General features: G+C 46.9%; 1 protein-coding gene across 2 annotated transcripts in view; it reads left to right on the top strand.

Annotated features, from left to right (window-relative positions):
* The first annotated feature begins 55 nt into the window (after positions 1–55).
* The window catches only part of wnt5a (wingless-type MMTV integration site family, member 5a), a 64,798-nt gene continuing 37,174 nt past the window's right edge, over positions 56–27,679 (top strand). The window contains exons 1-4 of one of the 2 annotated variants that reach the window (XM_078414631.1): positions 56–140; positions 15,240–15,370; positions 17,496–17,743; positions 26,916–27,208. In XM_078414631.1, coding sequence (XP_078270757.1) covers positions 111–140; positions 15,240–15,370; positions 17,496–17,743; positions 26,916–27,208 — 702 coding nt within the window. In that variant the 5' untranslated portion in view covers positions 56–110. Of the gene's footprint in view, positions 141–12,266; positions 12,321–15,239; positions 15,371–17,495; positions 17,744–26,915; positions 27,209–27,679 lie in introns of those variants that run through there. The other variant, XM_078414632.1, reaches the window with a different exon arrangement.

The following is a 27,679-nucleotide window of genomic DNA, read 5'->3' as shown; positions in this document are numbered from 1 at the left end:
CTGTAGTTCTGGTTTTAGAATTGTTTTGAAATGTTCTGCTAAAACCTCCGGACCATGGTGAATATTAGCGACTGCAAGCGGTCAAAACAGCAGTGTTTCTTTCACCCGTGATGTGTTGGCTGAGGGTGGCGAATCGAAAGGTAAACACGGCGCCCTGTATTCCGACAATTGCAACCAAGAAGGGTCTCGAGTCACGACACGAGCGAGACCTCACCCGGGTCCATTCCTTCTCTCCAGAGATGCTGCCAGTCCCGCTGAGTTACTCCAGCACTTTGTGTCTGTCTTCGGTGTAAACCGGCATCTGCAGTTCCTTCCGACGCGTTCCAATGCTCCCGGCTCGCCCCACTCCCTCCCCCCCTCTCCCCACACTCCCCCCCCCCCCCACCCACTCTCCCCACTCCCTCCCCACCCACTCTCCGCACTCAATAGACAATAGACAATAGGTGCAGGAGGAGGCCATTCGGCCCTTCGAGCCAGCACCGCCATTCAATGTGATCATGGCTGATCATTCTCAATCAGTACCCCGTTCCTGCCTTCTCCCCATACCCCCTGACTCCGCTATCCTTAAGAGCTCTATCTAACTCTCTCTTGAATGCATTCAGAGAATTGGCCTCCACTGCCTTCTGAGGCAGAGAATTCCACAGATTCACAACTCTCTGACTGAAAAAGTTTTTCCTCGTCTCTGTTCTAAATGGCCTACCCCTTATTCTTAAACTGTGGCCCCTTGTTCTGGACTCCCCCAACATTGGGAACATGTTTCCTGCCTCTAACGTGTCCAACCCCTGAAATAATCTTATACGTTTCGATAAGATCTCCTCTCATCCTTCTAAATTCCAGTGTATACAAGCCTAGTCGCTCCAGTCTTTCAACGTTTGACAGTCCCGCCATTCCGGGGAATTAACCTAGTAAACCTACGCTGCACGCCCTCAATAGCAAGAATATCCTTCCCCACTCCCCCCCCCCCCCCCCCCCCCCCCCCCCCCCACCCTCTCCCCACTCGACTGTCACTGTGTAATCGGCCAGACAACGGTGCACATGCAGAGATAAAGGCGTAGACTACAGTGCAGGCAGAATTACCCCGTTGATCACACTGGTTCGGAGTTGGGCCAGGGGTGAAGAGAAGAGTTTGGGGGGGGAGTGGGGGAGAGGGGACAACGGTGGGGAGTGGGAAACGCGTTAACAACGCCGGGGACGTGGTATGACCGGAGTTTGTTGACACAGACGATGGCGGGCGTGCGGTGCCCACATTGGTGTGATGTTGGTTGGAATAAGGTACCACAATTGGCTGCCCATTCTGACCTTCTCACAGAGAAGGGGAGAGTGAGGTGGGGGGGGGGGGGGGGGGGGGGGTCAGGGCGAGGGCCGAGTAACTGGTCCGGGTGCGGTGGAGTTCGTTGTTGGACGGGACAGATTCTCTGAACCTTGGTGATCAAGGTCTCAGTTTGGGCGCTGGTTCCGCAGGTGACCGCTCTCCACTTTCTCATCCCTTCCCTCCACTTTTACATATTTTTGTTTTAAATCGCTAGAGATACAGTTAAAATAACCCAGTGGGGGTTTCCTTTGGAGTATAAAATTGAATATATGAGACGAATTTCAGCCAAAGGATTTTGAAGACACTCGTTTATCATTTATCAGGCTAACAAAATCTTAGCTAATATTTACATCCAAAGTACAATTGAGATTTTCTTTACAAAATTAAAGTTTACCTTTTTTGGTAAACGGAGGAACTTTACAGCCAAATAACCACTTGCGGTTAACGTTTTATAAAATAGTTTTGACTCTGCATTGACTGAGTAATAAAGGTTTTTAGAAAATCATTGCAAAAATTATGTTGGTCCTCATGTTAGTTAAAAGGGAGGTATTTTTAAGACACAAATCGTCTCGATTATTGTTCAGTACCTTTAAACTAAATGATATTTTAAATATTTTAAGGAAAGTATATGTGGTGTAGTTATTGTACGTGTGTGGGAAGGAACAGCAGATGCCGGATGAAACCGAAGACAGACACAAAATGCTGGAGTAACTCAGCGGGACAGGCAGCAACTCTGGAGAGAAGGAATGGGTGACGTTTCAGACTGAAGAAGGGTCTCGACCCATTCCTTCTCTCCAGAGATGCTGCCTGTCCCGTTGAGTTACTCCAGCATTCTGTGTCTGCAGTTTTCATCGACGGGTGAAGACTCTTGGAGCAGTGGGCGCCTCCTAACATGAGGAATGTGTGTGGATACTTTGAGTTACAACCAACTCGCCATTTCGCCCAGTGCTGTTGGGGCCAGACAGAGCCGGGGGTGGGGGGGGGGGGGGGTCTAGAAACAATTCCGGTTTCACTCCAGCGGGTCCGAGTAATATATTCAGGAGAGGCTGAAGGAGTTTCGGCGGGGTCTTGTCTGTCACGTTAAAGCGGGGGAAGGCGGAGAGAGGAGGGAGAGAGAGGGAGAGAGAGGGGAGGGAGGGGGGGAGAGAGAGAGGAGAGGGGGGAGGGAGAGAGGGAGGGAGGGAGGGAGGGAGAGAGAGAGGGAGAGAGAGAGAGGGAGAGAGAGAGGGAGAGAGTGAGAGAGAGGGAGGGAGGGAGAGAGAGAGAGAGAGAGAGGGAGAGAGAGAGGGAGAGAGAGAGAGAGAGACCCCGAGTGTTGCAGATAGTGCCTGTGGTACCCCAGCCCCAGTCGGGGTGAGAAAGGGGTTTGGCGGGAGGGCAGGAACAGAATCACAAACTTTGAAACTAACTTATGTGCGCCGGTTTAACACGAGGGGCAGATAGACCGTGGACGGTGGAGGACAAGTCTGCCCGTCTGGCCCACGTCTCGGCTCCGTCTCCTTTTGCCAAATATGCCAAGAATATCTTTCAAAGCTGCAGCAGCAAAAACATGAAAACGACAGCTAAATTGTTTTGGTTGTCAGTTTGGACATCGGACTCGAGCCGGTCAATTTACCGGGTATTCCAGTTTGTTGTGCTTTTCATGATATATGTATTTGAGTTTACTGTGTGAACGCTCCTGTACAGCCGCCGTGATTACCAATTACATTGTTCCGTGAAGGGAAACAAAACTGCAGATGCTGGTTAACATCGAAGATAGACACAGAATGCTGGAGTAACTCAGCGGGTCAGGCAGCATCTCGGGAGAGAAGGAATGGGTGACGTTTCGGTCCTGAGATGTTGCCTGACCCGCTGAGTTACTCCACATTTTGTGTCTACCTTTGACATTGTTCCGTTGCGGGTCCATCTAACAATTAAACATTCGTGACTTACCTCTAACTAAACTAAACTAAACTAAACTTAAATAACATCCCCGCACATGCCCCGTCAATCCTCTAAAAAACACATTCTAGTTTTAATGTTGATATATATTATTTAGCCCTCTCCGTAAAAATAAACCTCCTTGCTCTGTCCCCTCTCGCGTGTGTAACTCTGTGCGGGTGTCGGGTGGAGTCGCGGGTTGGACCTGTGACCAGACGGTAGACGGGCCGAGGCGCCGGGATACCTCGCCACCGTGTGCACTGTGGGGTTAGTGTAGATGTGTTTCAGTCTGGCTGTGGGCACTGGCATCTTCAGATCAGGTAGAGTACAGTCTGAAGAAGGGTCTCGACCCGAAACGTCACCCATTCCATTCCTTCTCTCCAGAGATGCTGCCTGACCCGCTGAGTTACTCCAGCGTTCAGTATCTATCTTCTCTCCAGAGATGCTGCCTGTCCGGCTGAGTTACTCCAGCGTTCAGTATCTATCTTCTCTCCAGAGATGCTGCCTGACCCGCTGAGTTACTCCAGCGTTCAGTATCTATCTTCTCTCCAGAGATGCTGCCTGACCCGCTGAGTTACTCCAGCGTTCAGTATCTATCTTCTCTCCAGAGATGCTGCCTGACCCGCTGAGTTACTCCAGCGTTCAGTATCTATCTTCTCTCCAGAGATGCTGCCTGACCCGCTGAGTTACTCCAGCGTTCAGTATCTATCTTCTCTCCAGAGATGCTGCCTGACCCGCTGAGTTACTCCAGCGTTCAGTATCTATCTTCTCTCCAGAGATGCTGCCTGACCCGCTGAGTTACTCCAGCGTTCAGTATCTATCTTCTCTCCAGAGATGCTGCCTGACCCGCTGAGTTACTCCAGCGTTCAGTATCTATCTTCTCTCCAGAGATGCTGCCTGACCCGCTGAGTTACTCCAGCGTGCTGTGCCTACCTTCCTTCTATCGTCGACCACTACCCTTAAAGAACAACAGTTTCGATTCCCTAAATGAACCCCCGGTCGCAGGGACATTGATATGGGTGTGAACACGTCTTTCGTTTACAATCGATCATGAATCCTCCCGCCATCATCCCCGGCAATAGATTGATTGGAAGTATATTGGACAGAGAAAGCTAGAGTAACTCAAAGTAGTATAAGAAAACAACTGCAGATGCTGGTACAAATCGAAGGTATTTATTCACAAAATGCTGGAGTAACTCAGCAGGTCAGGCAGCATCTCAGGAGAGAAGGAATCTGAAGAAGGGTCTCGACCCGAAACGTCACCCATTCCTTCTCTCCCGAGATGCTGCCTGACCCGCTGAGTTACTCCAGCATTGTGTGAATAAATAAGCTAGAGTAACTCAGCGGGTCAGGCAGCATCTCGGGAGAACATGGATAGGTGACGTTTCAGAGTGCTGGAGTAACTCAGCGGGTCAGGCAGCGTCTCTGGAGAGAAGGGATAGGTGAGGTTTGGAGTATCTGTCCATATTGATTGCTTTCCACCACCTCCCCTTCCTGCATCGTTCGCATTTCTCTCTGCTTCATGATTTCTGCTTGGCGAAGATATTGACATCGTTTTTTGACGCTACCCTAACCTGTGTTAAGTGCACTTAGTATATTCTTATGTAAACACATATATTATGACTACTCGCGGCAGTGCACTTATCTCCCAATGATCATCATCAAACGGCCGCCGAGGGACGGTTGACTCCCCACGATCCTATCATCTGCCTGTGCATCAGATTGCAGTCTCAATATCGCAGCGATCAAACATGAAAAGTGAAAGCGGGCCCACGGGATGTGTTGTTTTATCTGCAGGGTCTGGAGACTGAGATTAACGGTCCACCGCCAAAACTAGGGGCAATGAAGATAGGCACAGTAACAGCGGGACAGGCAGCATCTCTGGAGAGAAGCAATGGCTGACTTGTCGGGTCGAGACGCTTTGAGTCTATCTTGAGTGTAAACCAGCATCTGCAGTTCCTTCGAGTCCAGAACCAGGGGCCACAGTTTAAGAATAAGGGGTAGGCCATTTAGAACGGAGATGAGGAGAAACTTTTTCAGTCAGAGAGTTGTGAATCTGTGGAATTCTCTGCCTCAGAAGGCAGTGGAGGCCAATTCTCTGAATGTATTCAAGAGAGAGCTAGATAGAGCTCTTAAGGATAGCGGAGTCAGGGGGTATGGGGAGAAGGCAGGAACGGGGTACTGATTGAGAATGATCAGCCATGATCACATTGAGTGGCGGTGCTGGCTCGAAGGGCCGAATGGCCTCCTCCTGCACCTATTGTCTATTGTCTATTGTACGACACCAAGGACAGGATTAACCACAAACAGACACAGTCAAATATTCCAATTCACCCACATCCACTCACTCTTGTGCATTCGCGGTGTCGTTCACCGTTTGCCAGGAAATCATACTTCGTGTGGCCAACGACGTTCCTCGCATGTTGTAAAACATACTTGGCTGATAAAGTATCACTGTGATTGTGATCGTGATCCTTAAATTCAAGTTTGTTTAAAAAAAAACGCTTAAAATTAACGGTGAAATCCTGGCAACGCTAAATAGAAACGTGATCTCAGTTTTAATCTTGAAGTTTAACGTATAATCATTTAATTATAAATATGAGGAAGGGTCTCGACCCGAAACGTCACCTATCCATGTTCTCCACAGATGCTGCCTGACCCGCTGAGTTACTCCAGCACTCTGTGAAACGGAGGAACTTTACAGCCAAATAACCACTTGCGGTTTAACGTTTTATAAAATAGTTTTGACTCTGCATTGACTGAGTAATAAAGGTTTTTAGAAAATCGTTGCAAAAATTATGTTGGTCCTTATGTTAGTTAAAAGGGAGGTATTTTTAAGACACAAATCGTCTCGATTATTGTTCAATACCTTTAAACTAAATGATATTTAAAATATTTTAAAGAAAGTATATGTGGTGTAGTTATTGTACGTGTGTAGGAAAGAACTGCAGATGCTGGTTTAAACCGAAGACAGACACAAAAAGCTGGAGTAAATCAGCGGGACAGGCAGCATCTCTGGAGAGAAGGAATGGGTGACGTTTCAGACTGAAGAAGGGTCTCGACCTGAAACGTCACCCATTCCTTCTCTCCCGAGATGCTGCCTGACCTGCTGAGTTACTCCAGCACTTTGTGTCTAAATGATTCTTCTAGTTCTCATCAGAGACGCTGTTACGTTTTTGAAAGCACATTTGAACATCTCTGTGTGAAGCAGGTACCGTTGTGAGGAGCAGTCTAACTGATTTAGCGTGGGGATCAGAGTTGGGTCTTCATTGACCCATTGTTTTGAAGCCATCCCATTTAAAGATAACATTCGATTTGGGGGATTTATTTCGAGAGCTTTAATGTTCTCCATAATAATGGGATACAGATGGTATTGGGGTTTCTGGAGCCGCTGCTTGGAGGACGAGCCGGGGATGGAGGCGTGTGGACGGACACGGGGCTCCACCGCTTTAGAAAGGCCCGCTTAAAGTTAACCCAGGCTAACTCGAAGCGTCCATCTATAATTCACACTGCTAAGCTGAAGAACGTCTTACGTTTTATTTTCTGCTGACTTTTAAATAATGAAATGTGGTATTCAGTCTCAGTCCAGTCGTACAGTGTGACATAGAAATATAGAAAATAGGTGCAGGAGTAGGCCATTCGGCCCTTCGAGCCTGCACCGCCATTCAATATGATCATGGCTGATCATCCAACTCAGTAACCTGTACCTGCCTTCTCTCCATACCCCATGATCCCTTTAGCCACAAGGGCCACATCTAACCCTCTTAAATATAGCCAATGAACTGGCCTCAACTACCTTCTGTGGCAGAGAATTCCACAGATTCACCACTCTCTGTGTGAAAAAAAACTTTCTCATCTCGGTCCTGTGTGAAGGAACTGCAGATGCTGGTTTATACCGCGAAGAAAGACACAAAATGCTGGAGTAACTCAGCGGGTCAGGCAGAATCTGTGGAGAACATGGATAGGTGACGTTTCGGGTCGAGACCCTTCTTCAGACTGAAAGTCAGGGGAAAGGGAGGCACAGAGATATGGACGGGTAAGGTGTGAAAACGAGAGATCAAAGGGGACGCGAATCAAGGAAAATGTCGAACACATCACTGTTTAGTCTGGGGAAGGTGGCAACGGCTGTGTGAACGTTGCTCTGTCACTTAGGGACGATTCGCTCTTAAAACTCCACTTTTAAATGTGTTACCCTGTGCTTTAACTGGTCGTGTTGAACAGTTTGTGGTGATTGAGCAACGGCGCAAATAACATATAACATATAACATATAACAACTACAGCATGGAAACAGGCCTGTCCGGCCCTACCAGTCCACGCCGACCATTCTCCCTGACCTAGTCTCATCTACCTGCACTCAGACCATAACCCTCCAATCCCCTCCTATCCATATACCTATCCAATTTACTCTTAAATAATAAAATCGAGCCAGCCTCCACCACTTCCACCGGAAGCCCATTCCATACAGCCACAACCCTCTGAGTAAAGAAGTTCCCCCTCATGTTACCCCTAAACCTTTGTCCCTCAATTCTGAAGCTATGTCCCCTTGTTGGAATCTTCCCCACTCTCAAAGGGAAAAGCCTACCCACGTCAACTCTGTCCGTCCCTCTCAAAATTTTAAAAACCTCTATCAAGTCCCCCCTCAACCTTCTACGCTCCAAAGAATAAAGACCCAACCTGTTCAACCTCTCTCTGTAGCCTAAGTGCTGAAACCCAGGCAACATTCTTGTAAATCTCCTCTGTACCCTCTCCATTTTGTCGACATCCTTCCTATAATTTGGCGACCAGAACTGCACACCATACTCCAGATTTGGCCTCACCAATGCCCTGTACAATTTCAACATTACATCCCAACTTCTATACTCGATGCTCTGATTTATAAAGGCAAGCATACCAAACGCCTTCTTCACCACCCTATCCACATGAGATTCCACCTTCAGGGAACAATGCACAGTTATTCCCAGATCCCTCTGTTCCACTGCATTCCTCAATTCCCTACCATTTACCCTGTACGTCCTATTTTGATTTGTCCTACCAAAATGCAGCACCTCACACTTATCAGCATTAAACTCCATCTGCCATCTTTCAGCCCACCCTTCCAAAAGGCCCAAGTCTCTCTGTAGACTTTGAAAATCTACCTCACTATCAACTACTCCACCTATCTTAGTATCATCTGCATATTTACTAATCCAATTTGCCACACCATCATCCAGATCATTAATGTAAATGACAAACAACAGTGGACCCAACACAGATCCTTGGGGCACTCCACTAGACACTGGCCTCCAACCTGACATACAATTGTCAACCGTTACCCTCTGGTATCTCCCATTCAGCCATTGTTGAATCCATCTTGCAACCTCACTATTAATACCCAACGATTTAACCTTCTTAATCAACCTTCCATGTGGAACCTTGTCAAATGCCTTGCTGAAGTCCATATAGACAACATCCACAGCCTTGCCCTTATCAATTTCCCTGGTAACCTCTTCAAAAAATTCAAGAAGATTAGTCAAACATGACCTTCCAGGCACAAATCCATGTTGACTGTTTCTAATCAGGCCTTGATTATCCAAATAATGATATATATTGTCCCTAAGTATCTTTTCCATTAATTTTCCCACCACAGACGTCAAACTAATAGGTCTATAATTGCTAGGTTTACTTTTAGAACCTTTTTTAAACAAAGGCACAACATGCGCAATGCGCCAATCTTCGGGCACCATCCCTGTTTCTAATGACGTTTGAAATATTTCCGTCATAGCCCCTGCTATTTCTGCACTAACTTCCCTCAATGTCCTAGGGAATATCCTATCAGGACCTGGAGACTTATCCACTTTTATATTCTTCAAAAGTGTCCGTACCTCCTCTTCTTTAATCCTCCTAATTTCCATCACTACTCTACTTGTTTCGCTTACCTCACATAATTCAATATCCTTCTCCTCGGTAAATACCGAAGAAAAGAAATTGTCGCCTGTTCTTCCACCGTTGTATTCTCGGTGCTAATTCAGCGATGCTGCGAATGTAGAGAGGAAACAGTGACAGTAATCGAACCTTTCAATGTCCGTTTGTAATATTCCGGGCACAGTAAACCGCGCGGGCATCTTTCCCTTCAAACACGGCCCTTGATCCGATGCTAGACTTTCCTGGAAACCCCCCCACACATAATCACAACTTTGAGTTGCAGCCGCTTTGTCTTCCGGTCTGCCTTAGTTTACTTTAGTTCGGTTTGATGTAGTCTGTTGTCACGTGTACCGAGGTACAGTGAAAAGCTTTTGTTGCGTGGTTAACCAGTCAGCGGGAAGACAATACATGATTACAATCGAGCCGTCCACAGTGTACAGATACATGATAAAGCGAATAACGTTAAGTGCAAGGTAAAGCCAGTAACAGGCAGAGTAAAGATAGTCTCCAATGAGGTAGATGGGAGGAAGATGTTGGAGCACCTCTGGAGAGAAGGAATGGGTGGCGTTCCGGGTCGAGACCCTTCTTCAGATGGGAGCTCTGGTTGTGGTAGGATGGTTCAGTTGTCTGATAACAGCTGACCCTAAATCTGGGGGTGTGCTAGATTAGACGTCTTTGCAAATATTGCACATAATACCCGTTTGCGACACAGCTGTAGCTTGTTGGGGTGGTCGCGATAATAGGTGTCAGAGAGACCACTGTGAACTGAAGCGCATCCTCGGCCGTGTATCAACGTGCAGTGGGTAGCCTTGCCTTCTGCCTTCTGCCATAATATCACTCCAACGTGAAGTAGCGCACAATAAACACGCGTGAAAATATAGCACAAGGCGAAGAAATAAAAATATCAAGAGAACGTCGCCTATTGGAACTGTCAGAGCAACCACCGCGGTGAATGAAACTCAACAAGTCTGGTCCAATATTCAAACGCGAATCCAAAGTAACATGTAAGCTATTTAATTTGGCAGATAAAATATAGACATATCCAGAAATTATGATTGCCTTAAAATGCACTGGAGTAAACTGTGTGTGATTGTGTGTGTGTGCGTGCGTGTGCGTGTGTGTGTGTGTGTGTGTGTCTGTGTGTGTGTGTGTGTGTGTGTGTGTGAGTACGTGAGTGTGTGTGTGTGTGTGTGTGTGTGTGTGTGTGCACGTGTCCGTGTGTGTCTGTGTGTGTGTATGTGTGTGTGTGCGAGTGAGTGTGCGTGAGTGTGTTTCTGTGTGTGTGAGAGAGAGTGTGCGTGTGTTTGTGTGTGTGTGAGAGAGTGTGTGTGCGTGTATTGGAGGGAGTGATAACATATCTCTACAATATAATTCAGTAGGCTGCTGCACTGAATAACAATATTCATTGAGAATGACTCGCGCTCAAACACCTTATTGAGAATGGAGCCGAACGTTATGTTATTATCTCCAATCATACAGGCGGACAAACTGAAACACACGGAGGGTAGCACACAGTGACAGTCTGACACGGGCTGGGATGGATGTCGGGGACTAGCACATTACTCCAAGATACATTTAACAATATAATGTTCATGATGATCCTTCATAGCTTTAAGATTAATGTATTGAGAAAATGCAATTCAGTTTTGTGAAAATTTGCAACCAGAATTGCCTATTAAATAACCCGAGGGAAAATGTGTATGAAGCAACTGTAGATGTTGGTTGAGACCGAAGATAGACACAGAGTGCTGGAGTAACTCAGCGGGACAGGCAGCATCTCTGGAGAGAAGCAATGGGTGACGTTTCGGGTCGAGACCCTTCTTCAGACCCGAGGGAAATGTTGAAGTAGTCGGAGCTAAGTTGCACTATATCCATTATTCTAAAATGTAAGATCGACTCAAAGTGCTGGAGTAACTCAGTGGGACAGGCAGCATCTCTGAGGTGACGTTTCGGGTCGAAGGGTCTGGACCCGAAACATCACCCATTCCATCTCTCCAGAGATGCTGCCTGTCCCGCTGAGTTACTCCAGCACTCTGTGTCGATCTGTAGTTCCTCCTACACATTCTAAAATCTAATAAAACACCCAGTATATGTTATAATAAAATGGATTATAGACGTCTTCAATTTGAACAAAAAGAGTCTATCTGATCGTCGTTTTGTTGAATGGAAACGAACCATTGGTTTTCTATCAAGTATGTGGACTGGGTTTTTTTGATGAGGTGCTTTAACGCTTTACACGAGCGTTCGGCTTCATTGGCAAGTTGGCAGTAAAACTCTGATACATTTTCACGCCAACATCACAACTAGCAGCGTTATTCATTGATCTCCATAATGCACAAATCTGGCGATCAGTGGAGACGTTTGAAGTTGCTTGTTCATCTCACCTCGCTGGCGATTTGGATTCTTTAGGATGTAGCGTTTTCGTCGCAACTTAAATATTTCAAATGTCACCCGGGTGTTCAGCCGAGAACGTTGCATTAGATGTTAACGTGTTCGCCCACAGTAATTGGCGTCGGGACAGCCTTAAAATATGAGAGAGAGAGCGAGAGAGAGAGAGAGAGAGAGAGAGAGAGAGAGAGAGAGAGAGAGAGAGAGAGAGAGAGAGAGAGAGAGAGAGAGAGAGAGAGAGAGAGAGAGAGAGAGAGAGAGAGAGAGAGAGAGAGAGAGAGAGAGAGAAGAGAGAGAGAAAGAGAGAGAGAGAGAAAAAGTGAGAGTGAGAGAAAGTGAGAGTGAGAGAGAGAGGGAAAGAGAGAGAGGGGGGTGAGAGAAAAAGAGAGAAAGAGAGAGGGGGAGCGATAGAGAGAGAGGGGGAGTAGAGAGAGAGAGAGAGAGAGAGAGAGAGAGAGAGAGAGAGAGGGGGAGTGGAGGGAGTGGAGAGAGAGAGAGAGTGAGAGAGAGAGAGTGAGAGAGAGGGGGGAGTGGAGAGGGAGTGGAGAGAGAGAGAGAGAAAGTAAATGTCGTTTTCCCATCGCTTGCCAAAAATAGAATCGGATGCCCAAATCAAAGGAGCGAGCGGAAATAATTACAATATGTAAATTGTGATGAAAAGTTATCTGGAATAATTTGATATCAAGCTTCACAAATGGAAAGCAGCAGAAGGATTGTGCAAGGGCCGAGATACTGTCGTCTGAAATTGGAAACAGGAACCCAGCTCGGCTGAACATGGACAGGATCTTTAATTCATGGGTGAGGTTGAGTTCTATTTAGGGTTGGGTTTTTTTAAAGTCCGATTCTGTGCATCGTGGTAACATGGGGAACAGATGTGTCAGATGTCGGGGTTTGATTAAACATTGGTGAACGGAAATATTTATACGGCTTTGGTGAAAATAAATGCTTTAGAAATTTCATACTTTGACAGTTAACTTGAGGCCGACAAAGTGCAGGAATAAACTAATTACGAATCCAAAACACACACAGATCCTTTCAAGTTGTTGGCTTAAAGTTGGAACAAACTAAACATATTTTGGGTGAGTACTTTGTCAATAGGATTGATTTATTCCAACGCTGCCAAACATATTTAAATGGTCGTTGAGGAGAGATGGCGATGCAAACGGCGTTGGTGTTTTGGAGAGGGGTTGTGCAATGGGAAGTGTAGCCTTGTTCAAGCCGTGGCCGTTAACATTGTTGTGTTCACCTGGTGAATTGTGTGCTTGTGGAAATAAGTCATTTATGGAGATCGGCAGGTCGGACGTCAGAAAATATAGCAGTCACTCCGAGAGAGAGAAACCAGCCATGCGTTACACAAGGTGGAAAAACTGCCAGCGAACGTTAAATTAATGACTTTAAGTTAAGTCAATATAAGAAATAATGTTAGTGAAGAGCCGATAGAGGATACAGGGCTCCCCCGTTGTACAGAGATGCACCCGAGATGTCGCACGCTTTGCTGTGCTGTGCTCCCAGACGCTTGAATCTTGTTTAGGATGTGATTGTGAATTGTGAAGAATTCTGAAGAAGGGTCCCGACCCACCCAGAGATGCTGCCTGTCCCGCTGAGTTTCTCCAGCACTTTGTGTCTATCTTCTGTCAATCATGCAACACTTGCGAAGGGAAGTTTGTGAGCTTCACTGACGATGTGCGTTGTTATTATCGTGTTGTTCGTATTGATACTATCGTTGTTATTATCGTGTTGTTGGATTCCGGCTGCTGAAGGTTTGAGGTGAAACCACTGCTGATAAACTGGTTTTGTTAAACACACGCCGAGCCTACAACGACCAAGGGCGGCCGATGGTTTTACTTGTTGAAAGGTGGTTTCGGGATAAAACATTTAAGTGTTCTCACCAGTTGCCACCTTTTGGAGAAGAGTTTTGTACCGAGAGGGGCCGTTTGGGGCAAAGCGAAGCGAGGAGGAACGGAGTTAAAACACTCGGATCATTTTGCCTTTCAAAACCCAAATCCTACAAGCGAGTTTGTTTAAAGGACATTTTAAATATGTGTCTTTTTATCCAAAATAATTTGTTTTTAAACCTATCGAGTCAACAAGCATATTTAATGCGGGTTGCCAGATCTCTCGGTCACAGGTTACATGGGGAACGCGCCTCACCCCGGTCTGAACGCGTCGACAACCCAGTCTTCAGTCGGATAAACTCGCATCAACTTAGAAACACAGACAATACGTCCAAGAGGAAGCCATTCGGCCCTTCGAGCCAGCACTGCCATTCAATGTGATCATGGCTGATCATTCTCAATCAGTGCCCCGTTCCTGCCCTCTCCCCATACCCCCAGACTCCGTTAGCCCCAAGAGCTAAATCTAACGGTTGAAAACATCCAGTGAATCGGCCTCCGCTGTCTTCTGTAGCAGATCTCAAGACGGTCAGAGTCAGGAGCAAGGCAGAGGCAAAGGGTGGAGTGGCTCAGCGGGTTGGGGGCAAGAGTGGGGCGATGGGGTAGCGGGGTAGCGGGCGGGATGGGGTGTGGGATGGGGTGTGGGATGGGGGGGCGGGATGGGTTGCGGGATGGAGTAGCGGGTGGGGTGGGATGGGGTGTGGGATGGGGGGCGATGGAGTAGCGGGTGGGATGGGGTGTGGGATGGGGGGCGATGGAGTAGCGGGGTAGCGGGTGGGATGGGGTGTGGGATGGGGGGGCGGGATGGTTTGCGAGATGGAGTAGCGGGTGGGATGGGGGGGCGGGATGGGGGGCGATGGAGTAGCGGGGTAGCGGGTGGGATGGGGTGCGGGATGGTGGGACGTTGGTGTGCGCGCTTTCTCCAGGGTTGGAGAGGCAGGTGCGGATGAACGATGTTCCTTCTACTTGTCAAACTCCTTGCGACGCCGGCTCCCGCTGTCTGTCCGCCCATCCTGGCCGTCTGAAGAAGGGTCTCGGCCCGAAACGCCACCCATTCCTTCTCTCCAGAGATGCTGCCTGTCCCGCTGAGTTACTCCGGCATCTGTGTCTTATCTTCAGTAAAAGCTCCCAGCTCTCTTGGCGAGCATTTACAATAACATCGAAGGAGTAACTCAGCGGGTCAGGCAGCATCTGTGGAGAGAAGGAATGGGTGATGTTTCGGGCCGAGACGAGACGTGTCTTGGTTACGTGCGCCCTATTGTGGATATCCCGAGCAGATAGTACACGGACCGTCTCCGACACACGCGAGGGGTGTTTAAAGACATGAAACACTCATCAGTGTTTAGCAACCCGCACTCCAGAGTTACTACCCGGGACTGCCCGGGTTAGGGTTTATTTAGCGCAGCGCTACGGTGAGATGTTGCTTCCAGGTTGTTCCAAGTGTCGGGCATCAAGGCATTGTCTCACTGAGGCGTGAAGGCGGACGCTGACAAATGGTCTGCCTTTAAAGCATCTTGCCCGAGCAGTAAATTGCCCGTCAATTACCCTGGTCCAAACACACCAGGTAAAGCGTGCCAGATGTGAGTGTCATTGACGGCCTCCAATGCAGAGGTTCCAGATGTGCCGCGGACAACTACGGCCGCCCCCACCCGCAGATCGCAGATCGCCCATCAGCGCCCTCGCCCTGCCGTTCCCCTGCCCTGCCCTTCCTTGCCCTTCCCCTCCCCCTGCCCTTCCCTATGCCCTTGCCTTGCCCGTCCAAACTGTTGCCGGCCGCTTGTCTTTGAGCCCCGGCGTCCTATCTGTGCTTTGTGTTGTTGTACAGAGCGCCGCGGAGGTGGTGCACGGAGCGCTGGACTCGGCTTTGAAAGGCACTATGGCTTTGACATCTCTAGTACTCGCCCTCACCTTCCTGTCCGGCTGTAAGCAGGTGGTTGTCGAGGCCAACTCGTGGTGGTGAGTAGTGCATTAGTCCTTCATTTACCGAAATAAACGCATCTAGCTCTAACGCGAGTGGTTCCCAATGTCACGGGCGCCGCGATATCTAGGTCTAGAGTACTTAGATTGTGAAGTTATTCCATCATAGCGACATTGGGGACCGTGGGGTATTATTATCCACAACAACCCCCCTTGTCAGTGGGATTGGAAACCACAATTACATTCCAGTATTGGTTACACTTCACGTTTCAAGCGCCCCTTGCCGAGAGCGGATATTTGGAAGAGGTTTTCACAAGGAACTGCAGACGGTGGTTTACCAAACAAAAAAGCACCAAGTGTTGTTGAAAATAAAAGTATAAAAAACACAATATTTGGAAACTGCCCTGTCTGATTGAAACGCTGCCTGGCGACCCTGTCGCCGCCTGTCGTGACCTAACATCCATGTGTTTGACAAAGCGGCAGCTTTCCCGGTGCACACATCTTCCCATGAGTAACTATGTTTAAAGGATGTTCAGGTTCAGGGCATCGTTCCCGTCTTGTTTGGCGAGGTCTGTCCTAGGCAGCCGGTGTTAATGATTCCTTCGCGTTTCATCATATCTCTCCCTCGACGCTTGTTGGAATAAAGCGCAACTCTGTGTCCACACATCTCTGTTAGTTATCGCTCAGAGGCGATCCGTGTGATTGGCGCGGGTCGTCAAAAACATTTCTGTTTCGATCAACGTGACAACGTGTTAAAAATCTCCAAAGCAACACCAGAACAATTGCAGCGCAGGGATTATAAATTAGAGAGCTTCAACAATATCGCTCAATATCGTCCCTCTTGTACAGAAAGTATAAGACAATAACTGCAGATGCTGGTACAAATCGAAGGTATTTATTCACAAAATGCTGGAGTAACTCAGCAGGTCAGGCAGCATCTCAGGAGAGATGGAATGGGTGACGACGTTTCGGGTCGAGACCCTTCTTCACAGTGTACAGACTGTCTCTTGTACATTCTCAGTCTGAAGAAGGGTCTCGACCCGAAACGTCACCCATTCCTTCTCTCCCGAGATGCTGCCTGACCCGCTGAGTTACTCCAGCATTTTGTGAATAAGCCTCTTGTACGGACGTTGATTCAGTTTCATCGCAGTTTTAAACTAAACTCAAATGCAGTTTGTGTTTTAAAAGACCAGATTACAGTTGTTTAGTGAACTTCTAAACAATTCACCTGAGCTGGAAAAATATTCTGATTATTTTCTCGATGAAAATCATTTTTTTCCCCTTCCACATTTTCAAAGAAGCTGAAATATTTGCAGAATAAAAATAATTAATCAATCAATTCCAAAGAGGTGATATATAATTTTCAAATAGAAAACATGACTTTCCAGCAAAGTTGGAAAGTAATCTGAGTTTTCACTACAGAGTTTCATTCTGTATGTTCAAGTTGACGTCTTGAATTGGCAGCACTGCATCTCAATAGACAATAGGTGCTGGAGGAGACCATTCGGCCCTTCGAGCCAGCACCGCCATTCAATGTGATCATGGCTGATCATTCTCAATTAGTACCCCGTTCCTGCCTTCTCCCCATACCCCCTTATCCTTAAGAGCTCTATCCAGCTCTCTCTTGAATGCATTCAGAGAATTGGCCTCCACTGCCTTCTGAGGCAGAGAATTCCACAGATTCACAACTCTCTGACTGAAAATGTTTTTCCTCATCTCAGTTCTAAATGGCCGACCCCTTATTCTTAAACTGTGGCCCCTTGTTCTGGACTCCCCCAACATTGGGAACATGTTTCCTGCCTCTAACGTGTCCAACCCCTTAATAATCTTATACGTTTCGATAAGATCTCCTCTCATCCTTCTAAATTCCAGTAAATGCCTCACAGATCCCAAACATCTATCCCTTGGCCAACTACATGATAACCATGCCTGGTGGTCTACATGTCTGAAGAAGGGTCTCGACCCGAAACATCACCCATTCCTTCTCTCCAGAGATGCTGCCTGTCCCGCCCGCTGCGTTACTCCAGCATTTTGTGTCTGTCTTCGTTGTAAACCAGCAGCAGCACATGAACCACCTCCAAGGTTTCTCTGCAGAGTAGATCTGCCACAATGTCTCTGAGTAGAGGTGCTAACCTTTTGCTAAACGTGTTGTTCTCCACTGCAGGTCTTTAGCCATGAACCCGATTCAGATCCCTGAGGTGTACATTATTGGAGCCCAGCCTCTGTGTAGCCAGCTGGCCGGGCTGTCCCAAGGCCAGAAGAAACTATGCCAGCTCTACCGGGATCACATGCAATACATCGGAGAGGGGGCAAAAACGGGCATCAAGGAATGTCAACATCAGTTCAGACATCGCCGCTGGAACTGCAGCACTGTGGACAACACGTCTGTCTTTGGCAGGGTCATGCAGATAGGTACATTCCCAGCAAAGTATGCAACGCCTCGCTCCGATTGTGTGCCCGGACATGTGTGTGTGTATGTGCGTGTGTGGGTGTGTGCGTGTGTGCATCTGTGTGTCTGTGTGTGTGTGTCTATATTTTGAGACTGTATTTTGAGTCTGTGTGTCTATGTTTATGTGTCTGTGTTTGCGTGTCTGTGTGTGTTTGAGTGTCTGTGTTTGTGTGTCTGTGCTTGCGTGTCTGTGTGTCTGTGTGTGTTTGTGTGTCTGTGTTTGCGTGTCTGTGTGTGTTTGGGTGTCTGTGTTTGCGTGTCTGTGTGTGTTTGTGTGTCTGTGTTTGCGTGTCTGTGTGTGTTTGTGTGATTGTGTGTTTGTGTGTCTGTGTTTGCGTGTCTGTGTGTGTTTGTGTGTCTGTGTTTGCGTGTCTGTGTGTGTCTGTGTTTGCGTGTCTGTGTGTGTCTGTGTGTCTGTGCTTGCGTGTCTGTGTGTGTCTGTGTGTCTGTGTTTGCGTGTCTGTGTGTGTCTGTGTTTGCGTGTCTGTGTGTGTCTGTGTGTCTGTGTTTGCGTGTCTGTGTGTGTCTGTGTTTGCGTGTCTGTGTGTGTCTGTGTGTCTGTGTTTGCGTGTCTGTGTTTGCGTGTCTGTGTGTCTGTGTTTGCGTGTCTGTGTGTCTGTGCTTGCGTGTCTGTGTGTGTCTGTGTTTGTGTGTCTGTGTGTGTCTGTGTGTGTCTGTGTGTCTGTGTGTGTCTGTGTTTGCGTGTCTGTGTGTGTTTGTGTTTGCGTGTCTGTGTGTGTTTGTGTGTGTGTTTGCGGGTCTGTGTGTGTCTGTGTTTGTGTGTCTGTGTGTGTTTGTGTGCGTGTTTGTGGGTCTGTGTGTGTCTGTGTGTCTGTATTTGCGTGTCTGTGTATGTGGTTGCGTGTTTGTGTGTGTGTTTGTGTGTATGTGTGTCTGTGTATCTGTGTGTGTTTGTGTGTCTGTGTTTGCGTGGCTGTGAATGTCTGTGTGTCTGAGTTTGCGTGTCTGTGCGTGTCTGTGTTTGCGTGTCTATGTGTTTGCATGTCTGCGTGTCTGTGTGTGCCTGTGTGTGTGTGTTTGCGTGTCTGTGTGTTTGCGTGTCTGTGTGTGTCTGTGTGTGTGTGTGTGTGTGTGTGTGTTTGCGTGTCTGTGCATGTCTGTGTGTGTCTGTGCATGTGCCTGTGCTTGTGTTTGCATGTCTCTGCGTGTCTGTGTGTGTGTGTGTTTGCGTGTCTGTGCTTGTGTGTGTGTGCGTGTCTGTGTTTTTGCTGATGTGTGTGCCTGTCACCTGCTTGGAGTATCTGTATGAGTTGGACTAGCTCGTGTACATACAGTGCCCACCATATTACTATCCCTCCCTCCCACCACGTTCAAACCAACGAAAATTGCTTTTCATTGCAATTATCGTCAGCTTTGGTAAATCTGTTGAGCATTACCATGTGAAAGCACAGTTACATCCAGGCTGCAAGGCATCCCATTCTGCCCACGTTTTTCTTTTTGAAACACAGCATTGCCAACTTTGATTTTGTCCCATTGTGTGTACGAATAATTCTTTATGTTTCGACCAAATCCCCCCCAAAAAAGTCTAACCAACTGTGAGTAGTGATGAATTGTATTTAATGTAGAACAAATTTAGCCAAAGAGTTCAATATATTCCATTTAATAATAAAAGTCACCCAGGGAGAGATTTCTCCTTATGTCCTGAGACCAATAGTTGTTAAGTATTATTGTAGCTGACAAGACCACAGTTATGTCATCACTTTGCAAATCCCTCGACAACAAATGCATGATGCTCAAGTATTAATGTTGATAGAATCTGGATAGAACGCTGGATGTAAAATCTTCATCTGACAAGAGTTTATATATGTGTAGGAAAATAACTGCAGAGGCTGGTACAAATCGAAGGTATCACAAAGTCTCTGGAGAGAAGGAATGGGTGACGTTTCGGGTCGAGACCCTTCTTCAGTCTGAAGAGATGCTGCCTGACCCGCTGAGTTACTCCAGCATTTTGAGATACCTAAGAGTTTATATATGGTGATTTAAAAGTATATTTTAATTTATAAACTCAACCCTATCAAAGTGGCTAACTTCATCAAAGATGGAGAGTGTGCCTAACTTTCACATCTTGGTGAGAGCGTTTGGAAGTTTCCCAGATCAGCGGGCTTGTCGAAGTTAAATCTCACCAATGGGGCTGCATGGTGGCGCAGTGGTATAGCGGCTTCCCGACTGTGCCACAGAATGGGATTTGATCCTGACTACGTGTGTTTTACATAGAAACATAGAAACATAGAAAATAGGTGCAGGAGTAGGCCATTCGGCCCTTCGAGCCTGCACCGCCATTCAATATGATCATGGCTGATCATCCAGCTCAGTATCCTGTACCTGCCTTCTCTCCATACCCCCTGATCCCTTTAGCCACAAGGGCCACATCTAACTCCCTCTTAAATATAGCCAATGAACTGGTCTCAACTACCTTCTGTGGCAGAGAATTCCACAGACTCACCACCCTCTGTGTGAAAAAATGTTTTCTCATCTCGGTCCTAAAAGACTTCCCCCTTATCCTTAAGGTGTGACCCCTTGTTCTGGACTCCCCCAACATCGGGAACAATCTTCCCGCATCTAGCCTCTCCAACCCCTTAAGAATTTTATATGTTTCTATAAGATCCCCCCTCTTGTCCGGTTTTCCCCCAGACTCCAAAGACATATAGGTTTGTAGGTTAATTGGCTTCTGTAAATTGTAACTTGTCCCTCGTGTGTAGGATCTTGCTGGTGTACGGGTAATCGCTAGCTGGCATGGACTCAGAGGGGCTGAATGGCCTGTTTCCACGCTGCATCTCTAAAGTATAAAGTAATTATTACATTTGGCTGCAGCTGGTTTTCAGTTAGTGTTTTGGGAAGGTCACATCAGGAAAGTCAAGGTGAACCAGTCAGAGACATTTTATATAAAGTGCAGCTGGAGGAACTCAGCGGGTCAGGCGGCATCTGTGCAGGGAATGGACGGGTGACGTTTTGGGTTGGGATCTTTCTTCAGAATGCAATCTGAAGAAGGGTCCCGACTTGAAACGTCACCTGTTCATTCCCTTCACAGATGCTGCCTGACCCGCCGAGTTCCTCCAGCACTTTGTGTTTTGCTCAGGATTCCAGCAGCTGCAGTTCCTGTTTCTCTATAATTTACCAGTGACTTTCTAACTTTCACAGCACTGCATTGAGAATTATTAATATGATTGGCAGAGTAGTTTTGATCTGCACAATGTTGGATATCTAAAGCAACATTATTATTAAGGGGTTGGACATGTTAGAGGCAGGAAACATGTTCCCAATGTTGGGGGAGTCCAGAACAAGGGGCCACAGTTTAAGAATAAGGGGTCGGCCATTTAGAACTGAGATGAGGAAAAACATTTTCAGTCAGAGAGTTGTGAATCTGTGGAATTCTCTGCCTCAGAAGGCAGTGGAGGCCAATTCTCTGAATACATTCAAGAGAGAGCTAGATAGAGCTCTTAAGGATAGCGGAGTCGGGGGGTATGGGGAGAAGGCAGGAATGGGGTACTGATTGAGAATGATCAGCCATGATCACATTGAATGGCGGTGCTGGCTCGAAGGGCCGAATGGCCTACTCCTGCACCTATTGTCTATTGTCTACAACAGAAAGCGCTGTGAATTCTCAGCAGGTCAGCCCGCATGTTTGGGGAGATCAGCATGTACAGTATTGTGTGATTCTGTTGTACATATTTGTAATTGAAATGGAATTTTCTGAACCATTCATCCAAAGCTTTACATAAAATGCTGGAGTAACTCAGTGGGACAGGCAGCATCTCTGGATAGAAGGAATGGGAGATGTTTTGGATCGAGACCCTTCTTCAGACTGAAGTCTGAAGTCTGAAATTCTCCAGTCTGAAGAAGGGTCTCGAACTGAAACGTCACCCATTGCTTCTATCTAGAGAAGTTTCTTCTCGCTGAGTCCCGCTGAGTCTGCAGTTCCTTCCTACACTTACAAAGTTTTGCGTATATGGACTGGTCAACTGTACCAACTTGGTTTGACAATTGCATTAAATCTTTGTCCTTCAATTAATGTCACAAAAGAAATCCTCATTATCCACTCATGATCACATTGAATGGCAGTGCTGGCTCGAAGGGCCAAATGGCCTCCTCCTGCACCTATTGTCTATTGTCTATTGATCACATTGCTACAGTGGCCTTCACTGGCTCCCTATTTCCCACTTTAGTGCAAGGACTACACTCCAAGAGATAGAACTCAGAGGTTGAAAGGCCTTGGAATGTCCTCGAGTCCTGAAAGAAGCCGTATATATTCAAGCCTTTTTATAAAGGGCAAGAAGCCTTTCTAGTCTGAAACCGCTGCTATGGAAACACATTATCCAGTCAAACCAATTTTCATCTTAATTATCCTCAGCATTTTTTAATCCATTAAACATTGCCATTGAAAAGTGCAGCTAATCCCAGGCAGGAGGTATGTTCTTCACAGCTACAGATCCCAACTCTATTTCTGGCCAGTGTCTCACAACACAAGAGATGTTGTCTCATTTTTGAAGTATTGGGAATCACGATGACTCCCATCACAGCTTGCATTTGAAGGCCACTTGAAACCGCACACAGATGAGAAGTATCATCAGATATCGCCCATCCCTCTTGTCTTGTGCAAAATCTGGCACAATGACTCAGACCAATTTCATTTCTGTTTTGTATGATCTTGGAATTTTTATTACTTTTTATTTTGGCTTTGGCTGTCCTGTTGTTCTCCAGGCAAGATGCCTCGGGCTAATTACCATCCAGCTTTGGTCAGCTGAAAATCATTGGTACCAGCTTGCTTTCAAGTTGCATTCTCCCACGTGGAACCCCTCATAGCCTCTCGGCTTCCCTTTTGCATCTGATCCTTCCTAAAAGGACTGGACAAGCTCGATGCAGGAAAAATGTTCCCAATGTTGGGCGAGTCCAGAACCAGGGGCCACAGTCCAAGAATAAAGGGGAGGCCATTTAAAACTGAAGTGAGAAGGAACTTTTTTTCACCCAGAGAGTTGTGAATTTGTGGAATTCTCTGCCACAGAAGGCAGTGGAGGCCAATTGACTGGATGAATTAAAAAGAGAGATAGATAGAGCTCTAGGGGCTAGTGGAATCAAGGGATATGGGGAGAAGGCAGGTACGGGTTACTGATTGTGGATGATCAGCCATGATCACAATGAATGGCGGTGCTGGCTCAAAGAGCCAAATGGCCTCCTCCTGCACCTATTTTCTATGTTTCAACCAACAAACAAACTCCTTGGTTGCACCAGAGTCGTGTTTAATTCCATTTAATATGCTTGGGTTAAAATGACAAGTGAAAAGTTAATCTAGACTTTTATCACTGCCAACCTTTTCAAACATTTTGCAGTAAAAACTGTATTATGTTATTGCACCAGTGTGCAGGAGAGTTTAGTTTGTGTTCTTTTCTCTAGCTGACTTGTTTTTGTGCTGCATTTAATTCACCGATGTCTTTTGGTCGATAATTCCGTTCATTTCACCTTGTGTCAAACAAACATGTGTCAAAGTTTGTGTAACGTCAAATGTAGGGAAATCTATTTTCCGCAGTTCTTTTTAGTTGTAAATTACATAAGGTCATAAGAAATAGTAGAATTAAGCCATTCGGCCCATCAAGTCTACTCCCCCATTCAATCATGGCTGATTTCTCTCCCCCTCCTAACCCCATTCTCCTGTCTTCTCCCCATAACCTCTGACAAACATACTAATCAAGAATCTATCTATCTCTGCCTTAGAAATATCCACTGACTTAGCCTCCGCAGCCTTCTGTGGCAAAGAATTCCACAGATTCACCACCCTCTGAATAAATCATAATTATAATTGTAATTTATTAGCCAAGTATGTTTTGCAACATACGAGGAATTTGGTTTGCCATACAGTCATACCAAAAAAAGCAACAAGACATAAAAATGTGACATAAACATCCATCACAGCGACTCCTCCACATTCCCCGCTGTGATGGAAGGCAATAAAGTTTTATCTTCTTTCCTCCTTTTCTCCCGCGGTTGGGGCAGTCGAATCATCCGCAGTCCCCCACGTCGGGATCAAAGCTCCCACGTCGGGGCGATCGAAGCTCCCGCGGTCAGGGCAGTCGAGGCTCTTGCAGCTTGGAGCTCCCAAAGTCGCTCGCTAACCAGGGACCGCGAGCTCCACGTTGTGAAAGTCCGCAGGCCCTCGCGCGCGGTTGGAGCCTCCAAGGTCGACCCCTGGCAAAGGGATCGCCAGTTTTGAGATGTTAAGTCCGCAGGCTCCTGCGGTTGGAGCTCCTGAGGTCCCAGCAATAGCCCGCCAACTCCCCAATGTTAAGCCGCAGTGCAGGCGGAGATACAACCCGGAAAAAGGTTGCATCTCCATCGGGGAAAGAGATTTTAAAAGTCCCCCCCCCCCATAATACAAAACTAAAGATAAACTAAAACATACGCTGGAATCTTTACCCACAACAATGGCCCCATTCGTGGGGGAATTAACACATCCTGCAGCCTTCATCCTCCCTGTACATCTTCTAAAAGGACCAGAATCATTTTTGGAAGGAGTCTAGTGGGCAAATTTTAAATGTTTTTAAATTAAAAAAAAAAAATCTTCCATGCAATTTACTACAGTGTGTCAATGTGTCAGTATCTTGTTCTGAAAGACCATGAATGTCAGATTCATTTATTAAAATCTGGGTTGCCAGGAGTGTATAAGACTGATTAAAATCCTTATCTTTGTCCAATAAAAATATAGACAATAGACAATAGACAATAGGTGCAGGAGTAGGCCATTCGGCCCTTCGAGCCAGCACCGCCATTCAATGTGATCATGGCTGATCATCCACAATCAGTACCCCGTTCCTGCCTTCTCCCCATACCCCCTGACTCCGCTATCCTTAAGAGCTCTATCTAGCTCTCTCTTGAATGCATTCAGAGAATTGGCCTCCACTGCCTTCTGATGCAGAGAATTCCACAGATTCACAACTCTCTAACTGAAAAAGTTTTTCCTCATCTCCGTTCTAAATGGCCTATCCCTTATTCTCAAACTGTGGCCCCTTGTTCTGGACTCCCCCAACATTGGGAACATGTTTCCTGCCTCTAACGAGACCAACCCCTTAATAATCTTATACGTTTCGATAAGATCCCCTCTCATCCTTCTAAATTCCAGTGTATACAAGCCTAGTCGCTCCAGTCTTTCAACATATGATAGTCCCGCCATTCTGGGAATTAACCTAGTAAACCTACGTTGCACGCCCTCAATAGCAAGAATATCCTTCCTCAAATTTGGAGACCAAAACTGCACACAGTACTCCAGGTGCGGTCTCACTAGGGCCCTGTACAACTGCAAATATATTTTCAACTGTAACAATAAAACAACACTATTTACCGTTCATGAATTTATGAAAGACTTTCACATGGATTGCTTCCTAACTGATTGAGGCTTTCATGACAGATGATAAGCACTGGGCCTGAGTAGAAATCTGAGCCAGAATTAGACTTCTGTGTGCGGTGGGTAATACTGAATACAACTTACACCCAGATTGCCAATGGTGCTCTGAGGTGCATTAACTACCTGTGGTACAGATAGGGTCGCCAACTGTCCCGTATTAGCCGGGACATCCCGTATTTTGGGCTAAATTAGTTTGTCCCGTACGGGACCGCCCTTGTCCCGTATTAGTAGGGTTGCCAACTTCCTCACTCCCAAATAAGGAACAAAGGGTGACGTCACCACCCCGCGCCCCACGTGACCTCGCCCAGCCAGCGGCCACGTGCTCCCGCTCCACCAATGGCTACGCCATTGGAGGAGCGGGAGCACGTGGCCACTGGCTGGGCGTGGTCACGTGGGGCGCGGGGCGGTGACGTCGCCCTTTGTCCCTTATTTGGGAGTGAGGAAGTTGGCAACCCTAGATACACACCATTCTCACTACGGCAATGCTCAAAAGATCTTTCAGGATAAGACTGCAAATTGTTCTTAAGCACTCATTCCATTTTGTCAATTGTTTCAATTTACCGGGGACATCTCAGTTAGAATGTTATTGTTAAAACTCTGTGAATAGTTTGCAAATTGTTCACCTACTTTGGTTCCGTTGCTCTGAGCTGACATGCCAGCACATGTCCATTCTTTGGAGTGTGGGAGGAAACTGCAGATCTTGGAGAAAACCCACGCAGGTCACGGGGAGAACGTACAAACTCCGTACAGACAGCGCCCGTAGTCAGGATCGAACCCGAGTCTCCGGCGCTGCATTCGCTGTAAGGCAGCAACTTGGGGAAGTCCAGAACAAGGGGTCACAGTTTAAGGATAAGGGGGAAGTCTTTTAGGACCGAGATGAGAACTTTTTTTTCACACAGAGAGTGGTGAATCTGTGGAATTCTCTGCCACAGAAGGTAGTTGAGGCCAGTTCATTGGCTATATTTAAGAGGGAGTTAGATGTGGCCCTTGTGGCTAAAGGGATCAGGGGGTATGGAGAGTAGGCAGGTACGGGATACTGAGTTGGATGATCAGCCATGATCATATTGAATGGCGATGCAGGCTCGAAGGGCCAAATGGCCTACTCCTGCACCTATTTTAGACAATAGACAATAGACAATAGGTGCAGGAGGAGGCCATTCGGCCCTTCGAGCCAGCACAGCATTCAATGTGATCATGGCTGATCATTCTCAATCAGTACCCCGTTCCTGCCTTCTCCCCATACCCCCTGACTCCGCTATCCTTAAGAGCTCTATCCAGCTCTCTCTTGAATGCATTCAGAGAATTGGCCTCCACTCCTTTCTGAGGCAGAGAATTCCACAGATTCACAACTGTCTGACTAAAAAAGTTTTTCCTCATCTCAGTTCTAAATGGCCTACCCCTTATTCTTAAACTGTGGCCCCTTGTTCTGGACTCCCCCAACATTGGGAACATGTTTCCTGCCTCTAACGTGTCCAACCCCTTAATAATCTTATACGTTTCGATAAGATCCCCTCTCATCCTTCTAAATTCCAGTGTATACAAGCCCAGTCGCTCCAGTCTTTCAACATATGATAGTGCTTCTATGTTTCTATGTAACTCTACCGCTGTGCCACCGTGCCACCATGTAGGATGTATGTTATTAAACTGAGTTTGAATTAGTCTTGCTGTTTGAATGCAATGCTGGCGGGTGATTTATGGTTCCACACGTGTGTGTTTTCCCCCAGGGAGCCGGGAGACGGCGTTCACGTACGGGGTGTCGGCAGCGGGAGTGGTGCACGCCATCAGCCGTGCGTGTCGGGAGGGAGAGCTGGCTACCTGCGGCTGTAGTCGAGCGGCGAGACCCAAGGATTTACCTCGGGACTGGTTATGGGGCGGCTGTGGGGATAACGTGGAGTACGGCTACAGGTTTGCCAAGGAGTTCGTGGATGCCAGGGAACGGGAGAAGATCTTCCAGAAAGGAACTTATGACAGTGCCAGGACATTTATGAACATGCATAACAATGAGGCTGGAAGAAGGGTAAATCATCTTTACTTGCTTCCATCCTAGAAAATAGATTGAAAGATATACCTACCGTTCCATCACGTTAATTATTCATCATTGATAATTACAGTTTGCAAGTTGGAATCTGTGGGAAATTGGTTATTGCAAATGCATGAAGTATTTGAATGATGTTTCAGATCAGGTGATCAGCTGGGTTACAGGTGCTGCCCGGCTTATGATGCTTCCATTTGCGATAGCTCGACCTTGCGATGGTGCAAACGGCCGTCGGTGTAGCGAGTCGCCGCTCGTGATCACGCACGTGTATTACTATGCATTTCCACTCACGATATTTTCGGTTTGCGATGGTTTTCTCGGAACATAACACCATCGTAAGCTGAGGAGTGTCTATATTCCAATATTTCCACATTGCACATTATTTTTGCATGAATGGGGAATTCATCTGGTTGTGGGTTTCAGCAGAAGGAACAATGGTGCGTGATATTCAAT

The sequence above is a fragment of the Rhinoraja longicauda genome, chromosome 17, assembly GCF_053455715.1.
Source record: "Rhinoraja longicauda isolate Sanriku21f chromosome 17, sRhiLon1.1, whole genome shotgun sequence".
In the NCBI taxonomy this organism is placed as follows: domain Eukaryota; kingdom Metazoa; phylum Chordata; class Chondrichthyes; order Rajiformes; family Arhynchobatidae; genus Rhinoraja; species Rhinoraja longicauda.
This window is presented reverse-complemented; position numbering and strand designations above follow the sequence as displayed.